Below are 7,447 nucleotides of genomic sequence, written 5' to 3'. Positions count from 1 at the left end.
ATTCCATCATTTTTCACTTCTAGAAACAGCATCCATTTCTCTTATGTTTTCTCGTCGTCTCACCTCTCACACCGTACGTGCAAACAGCTGGAATGCCGTCTTGATTATGGAGGTTTTTTTCTTCTTCAGAATTTCAGAAATGCACCTAACTTGAGCGTGTCTAGCACCAGCACAATAAACGGTGCAACAAGTCTAGTCCAGCTAATTTGTGCTTGCTTCTCAGGCTCACTAAACTAACCTTTCTTGCCCCGAAATTGTGCAGCCCACTGTGACACCAATGATTTTCATCTCTCTCTATCTCTACTACGCTAGCTATAAAAGGTTAGCCCTTGAGCAAGGACGGTCCAGGTCAGAAATTCCTCATGCTACATGTAGACTGACAAAAACCCTACCAGGATCATCATCAACTTCCCGGCGCGACCGCATGGACGAAGATAGATTCCGGCGCTGCAGCACCAAGACGGCGAGGCGTCGTCTGCGCAGCCTCCTCGTCCTCGCCGCAGACTACCTCAAGTACCTCTTCATGAACCGGCGCCGACTCCTCCGCAGGGTGGCGAGGCGTACCCACGCCATCCTCTCCTCCTACCACGGCAAAAGCAACAAGCGTCTGCCGCCATACTACCCTCCTCGCGCGTTAATGGAGCACGAGTTCTCGTGTAGCAACAGCCCTAGCCCCGTGTTCCTCGCGGCCAAGAGGCTCCAGTCACGGCTGAAGCGGGGTGCCGCCGCCGGCGCTGCCGTCTCTTCCTGCTTTGGCGCCACAGTTGGGGCCTCGTACGGGTCGCCGCCGGCGACAGAGGAGGACGATGTGGTTGAGGAGGAAGATGAGGCTGATGGGTTGGCCTGCTACGAACTTGAGCCTGACGTGGACTACAGGGCGGAGGAGTTCATCAGTATGTTCTATGAGCAGCTCAGGGCGCAGAACTTTCCTCCGGTTTTGCAACGCTCGCCATGACGCGCGACGCTGAGACATGAGAGCTGAGAGATCGAGGGCGCGCGTACGTCAGGTACGTGTCAAGAGGAGAGGAGTACGTTCTTACTTTCGATGAGGAAGGACAGGCCAGCTTGTATCACTTTATTTTGATTTCTACATGAGTGTTTGTGACTTGTAACTAAGTGTACTACGTACACATGTGGGCTACGGATATACCTATTGAGTACAAATAAATGTTAGATGCGACGCCTTTCGAAATTTGGTTTCAATAATAATTATCACTTTCTTTTGGCTAGTGCTACCCGTCGGTCGACCGGCGCCGGTTGCACCCGCAGCATCGAGCGATTTACAGCCGCACACTGGCCGTAAAAGCACCGCCCGGCGCAGTGCTGCCCTCGCTGCCATCGTCTCCGCCATTTCTCACCGGTTTCGTGCATGCAGCAGCGTGTCCCTGTGGTTGCAGCTCCCCGTGACGACCGTCGCAGCTTGAGTGCACTAGTGGAAAACAGGAAACTAGTCCCGGTTTCAGAGGATCTTTAGTTCCGGTTCCGGAACCGGGACTAAAAGGTCGGGACTAAAGCCCAAAACCTTTAGTCCCGGTTCGTTTACGAATCGGGACAGAAGAGGCTTCACGTGACCGCTGCGGGGGCCCAGGCAGGAGGACCTTTAGTTCCGGTTGGTAACATCGACCGGGACCAAAAAGGCATTCACACATCAGCAGCTGGCAGAAGGTGGGGTTTTTGTTTTTTGTTTTCGAAAGGGAGGGGGGTTAGGGGATTTTGGAGGGTTAATTTAGAGATTTCATATTGTGTTGGCTAGCTAATAAAGAGAAGTGACCTTTCTTTCTTCGTGCTTGGTCGATGCTAGCTACTATACATATAGAAAGACCTCGACATGCTAGCTAGTAAGCAAATGGAGGAACCATTAATTACACAAGATCATCATGAACATATACAGAGGGAAGTGACCTCTCTTTCTCCGAGAGAATGGTCGAGCAACAAGTTTTCGTATATCTATCCGACGCTACTAGCTACATATATACAATATAAGATCTCTTACAATCCCTAACATCTAAAGTCTATATCAATTTTCACATGGTATTCTCCCTTCTCATTAATGACATGATCAAAAAAGAATCCCGCCAATTCCTCTTTAATTGCTCGTATGCGATCATGTGGTAGGAGTTCATCCCGCATCTGCCATATCTAATTTAAAGAAGGGGGTCAATACATATATATGAATGAAACTCAACACAAATGATGGTAATAAAATAAAATTGTGAATATTATTGTTTACGTGCTTCATATTGTTTTTCGGAGTAGCCCTGCTGAGAGGTCACGTTGTAGACGGACTCGCAAACGTGGTATCCACAAAAATCATTTCCGGCTTCCTGCCACAAGCACTTTATACGAGAAATAGAGTTCAATCAAACTGATAATCAAGCATGGTAAATGATATTGATGAAACTAGAATCAATGGGAGATGCGCTGAACTAGCTAGTACTACTTACTTCCGGGAGTGTAATCGCAGCTCCCTCGGCACTCGGCAGTCCTGGAGCAATTCCGGTGAACTCTTTCCAAACCCTGCCAGACAAAGAAAATAATTACTTGATATCAGGAAATGAACAAAGTTGCCGATATGGTGCGATAATGATCGATTGAACTTATTTCTGGAGCATTGCAGTCATGTTCGCATTGTTGGGGAATGCAGTAATTTCAAAAAAATTCCTACGCATAGACAGGATCATGGTGATGCATAGCAACGAGAGGGAAGAGTGTGTCCACGTACCCTCGTAGACCGAAAGCGGAAGCGTTAGCACAACACGGTTGATGTAGTCGTACGTTTTCACGATCCGACCGATCCAAGTACCGAACGCAAGGCATCTCCGAGTTCAGCACACGTTCAGCTCGATGACGTCCCACGAACTCCGGTCCAGCAGAGCTTCACGGGAGAGTTTCGTCAGCACGACGGCGTGATGACGGTGATGATGATGCTACCGATGCAGGGCTTCGCCTAAGCACCGCTACAATATGATCGAGGTGGGTTATGGTGGAGGGGGGCACCGCACACGGCCGGGAGAGATCAACAGATCAACTTGTGTGTCTAGAAGTGCCCCCTGCCCCCGTATATAAAGGAGCAAGGGGGAAGGTCGGCCGGCCCCTGTAGGCGCGCTAGGAGGAGGAGTCCTCCAAGTAGGAGTAGGACTCCCCTCTTTCCTACTCCTACTAGGAGGGGGAAAGGAAGGGGGAGAGGGAGAAGGAAAGGGGGCGTCGCCCCCCTCTCCTAGTCCAATTCGGACCAGAGGGGAAGGGGCGTGCGGCCTGCCTTAGGCCAGCCCTCTCTCTCTCCACTAAGGCCCATAAGGCCCACTATTTCTCCCGGGGGGGGGGGGTTCCGGTAACCCTCCTGAAAGATCGTGGATGTCGCCTGGAGGGGGGTGAATAGGCGTTTTAAAATAATTATGATTTAGGCTTGAACAAATGCGGAATAAACCTAGCGGTTAATTTGTCAAGCACAAAACCTAAAACAACTAGGCTCACCTATGTGCACCAACAACTTATGCTAAGCAAGATAAGCAACTATGTGATAGCAAGATATATGACAAGAAACAATATGGCTATCACAAAGTAAAGTGCATAAGTAAAGGGGCTCGGGTAAGAGATAACCGAGGCACGCGGAGACGACGATGTATCCCGAAGTTCACACCCTTGCGGATGCTAATCTCCGTTTGGAGCGGTGTGGAGGCACAATGCTCCCCAAGAAGCCACTAGGGTCACTGTAATCTCCTCACGCCCTCGCACAATGCAAGATATCGTGATTCCACTAAGGGACCCTTGAGGGCGGTCACCGAACCCGTACAAATGGCAACCCTTGGGGGCGGTCACCAAACCCGTACACTTTGGCAACCCTTGGGGGCGGTCACCGGTACCCGTCAAATTGCTCGGGGCGATCTCCACAACCTAATTGGAGACCCCGACGCTTGCTCGGAGCTTTACACCACAATGATTGAGCTACGAACAACACCAACCATCTAGGGCGCCAAGGCACCCAAGAGGAACAAGCTCTAGGGTGATCAAACACCCAAGAGTAATAAGCTTCTCAAACTTCACTTCCACGTATCACCGTGGAGAACTCAAACCGATGCACCAAATGCAATGGCAAGGGCACACGGAGTGCCCAAGTCCTTCTCTCCCAAATCCCACCAAAGCAACTAATGCTAGGGAGGAAAATGAGAGGAAGAACGAAATAAGAACACGAAGAACTCCAAGATCTAGAATCAAGGGGTTCCCCTCACTTAGAGGAGAAAGTGATTGGTGGAAACGTGGATCTAGATCTCCTCTCTCTTTTCCCTCAAGAACTAGCAAGAATCATTGGAGGAATTGAGAGTTAGCAAGCTCGAAGAAGGTCAACAATGGGGAAAGAACACGAGCTAAAGAGATAAGGTTCAATGGGGAAGAAGACCCCCTTTAATAGGTGGGGAAAAATCCAACCGTTATGCTCACAGCCCGCACAGAGCGGTACTACCGCTCCAAGGAGCGGTACTACCGCTAGGGCGGTAGTACCCCTTTGAAAAACAACAGCGAGGAGGCAAAATGCCAGTAGAACCGCTGGAGCGGTACTACCACTCGTCCTCACGGTACTACCGCTAGGGATCGCGGTACTACCGCAAAGGGTAGCGGTACTACTGCTAGCGAGCGGTACTAAAAAAATACATTCGGGCCTACCACCGCAGGACTTGGGACGAGTTTTTGATCCGGAGCGGTACTACCGCTGTAGGAGGCGCGGTAGTACCGCTCTGGAGCGGTAGTAAAAAATTACATCCGCTCCAATTCGCGGTAGTACCGCTGCAGCCTTTTCAGAACACCAAAATTGTCACAACTTTTACAAACGGACTCCGAATTCGATGAAACCAAGTTTGTTGAAAAGCTAGCGACAAGGGCTAACACAATCTTGATAGAAATACCAATAAGAAGCAAATGAGAAAAGGCCCAAAATAAAATGGTGAGAACCCTTCCTCGGATAAGACCGGTAAAACCTCCAACACCGAAAACATCATAGAAGACGCATGCAAACTCTGTTTTCGATGAACTCAAGCTTGTCATCAAGATGACCATAAGATCTAAGACTCACAAAGAGAACTAAACAAAAACCAAGAAACATGATGCAAGGATGCAATGGTTTGAGCTCTTGACGAACGATACGATCAAGCTACTCACTTGAGAGCCCCCTTGATAGTACGGCTATCGATCCTATAACCCGGTCTCCCAACTACCACCATGAGACCGGTAAAATAGAAAACCTATCAAGGGTAAACCTTTGCCTTGCACATGATCCACTTGAGCTAGATGATGACGACTTGTCCTCCTCAAGATGGACCACCTTTCTTGATTGCGTTGGGTCGATGGAGACTAGATGATTGCTCCCCCATACTCCGCTATGGGTGAGCCACTCTTCGGCACATCTTCACAAGTCCATTGACACCACAGTGGATGGCAAGCTTCAAGCACTTGATCTCTTCGTGATGCTTCACTTGAACTTGCACACGGCAATCTTGATGACGATCACCACTTGATGTCATCCTTTCCATGGGTTGTATGATATCTTCCTCTTGACGCAAGCCCATGGACATGTACCTAACCCCACATAGACTCTCACATAGACCATGGGTTAGTACACAAGTGCAATGGACAATGCTTACCATACCATGGGATCACTTGATCCCTCTCGGTACATCTTCTACGCTTTGTGAGTTGATCAACTTGATTCACTCTTGACTTAGTCTTGATCAACCTTGAATCTTTCCAACTCTCTTCGTTTGGATGATGTCTTGAAGGTAAACATGAATGATAACACAATCTTCTTCTTCAAGACATGCTTGCAATAAGCTCAACACTCACATGACCAATCTTTGGATAATTCCTTAATAGCACCTTGGTCAACCCATAAACTCCTTGAAACCAACACATGGACTTCAAGAAATGCCTATGGAAAAATCCTTCAAATATAACTCAATGCAACCATTAGTCCATAGAGAATGTCATCAATTACCAAAACCACACATGGGGCACCGCATGTCCTTTCACCTCCGGCACTCCGGTTTTCTCCGAAACCACCCGGAACACTTCCGGTGTCCGAATATAGTCGTTCAATATATCAATCTTTATGTCTCGGCCATTTAGGGACTCCTCGTCATGTCCGTGATCATATCCGGGACTCCGAACTACCTTCGATACATCAAAACACAAAACTCATAATACCGATCGTCACAGAACTTTAAGCATGCGGACCCTACGGGTTCGAGCACTATGTAGACATGACCGAGACACGTCTCCGGTCAATAACCAATAACGGAACCTGGATGCTCATATTGGTTCCCACATATTCTATGAAGATATTTATCGGTCAAACCGCATAACAACATACGTTGTTCCCTTTGTCATCGGTATGTTACCTTGCCCGAGATTCAATCGTCGGTATCTCAATACCTAGTTCAATCTCGTTACCGGCAAGTCTCTTTACTCGTTCCGTAATGCAACATCCCGCAACTAACTCATTAATCATATTGCTTGCAAGGCTTATAGTGATGTGCATTACCGAAAGGGCCCAGAGATACCTCTCTGACAATCGGAGTGACAAATCCTATTCTTGATCTATGCCAACTCCACGAGTACCATCGGAGTCACCTGTAGATCACCTTTATAATCACACATTTACATTGTGACGTTTGGTAGCACACAAAGTGTTCCTCCGGTACTCGGGACTTGCATAACCTCATAGTTATAGAAACATGTATGAGTCATGAAGAAAGCAATAGCAGTAAACTAAACGATCAAGTGCTAAGATAACGGAATGGGTCATGTCAATCACATCATTCTCCTAATGATGTGATCCCGTTAATCAAATGACAACTCATGACTATAGTTAGGAAACTTAACCATCTTTGATTAATGAGCTAGTCAAGTAGAGGCATACTAGTGACACTCTGTTTGTCTATGTATTCACACATGTACTAAGTTTCCGGTTAATACAATTCTAGCATGAATAATAAACATTTATCATGATATGAGGAAATAAATAATAACTTTATTATTTCCTCTAGGGCATATTTCCTTCAGTCTGCCACTTGCACTAGAGTCAATAATCTAGATTACACAGTAATGATTCTAACACCCATGGAGCCTTGGTGCTGATCATATTTTGCTCGTGAGAGAGGCTTAGTCAACGGGTCTGCAACATTCAGATCCGTATGTATCTTGCAAATCTCTATGTCTCCCACCTGGACTTGATCGCGGATGGAATTGAAGCGTCTCTTGATGTGCTTGGTTCTCTTGTGAAATCTGGATTCCTTTGCCAACGCAATTGCACCAGTATTGTCACAAAAGATTTTCATTGGACCTGATGCACTAGGCATGACACCAAGATCGGATATGAACTCCTTCATCCAGACTCCTTCATTCGCTGCTTCCGAAGTAGCAATGTACTCCGCTTCACACGTAGATCCCTCCATGGCGA

General features: G+C 47.6%; 1 protein-coding gene across 1 annotated transcript; it reads left to right on the top strand.

Moving 5' to 3' along the window:
* Positions 1 to 352: 352 nt before the first annotated feature.
* Positions 353 to 1,180, top strand: LOC125533754 (uncharacterized). The gene has a single exon (XM_048697114.2). The coding sequence runs from the start codon at positions 425 to 427 to the stop codon at positions 953 to 955; it is 531 nt and encodes a 176-aa protein (XP_048553071.1). The 5' UTR covers positions 353 to 424; the 3' UTR covers positions 956 to 1,180.
* Positions 1,181 to 7,447: the final 6,267 nt, after the last annotated feature.

The sequence above is a fragment of the Triticum urartu genome, chromosome 2A (genome assembly GCF_056163025.1).
Source record: "Triticum urartu cultivar PI428250 chromosome 2A, HENAU_Tu73, whole genome shotgun sequence".
NCBI lineage: Eukaryota > Viridiplantae > Streptophyta > Magnoliopsida > Poales > Poaceae > Triticum > Triticum urartu.
Note: the sequence above shows the minus strand (reverse complement) of the source record. Positions and strands in the feature narration are given on the sequence as shown.

What these genes read in the sequence shown, in the direction of transcription:
- LOC125533754 (XM_048697114.2), top strand. Translation starts at nt 425, where the DNA reads ATGGACGAAGATAGATTCCGGCGCTGCAGCACCAAGACGGCGAGGCGT.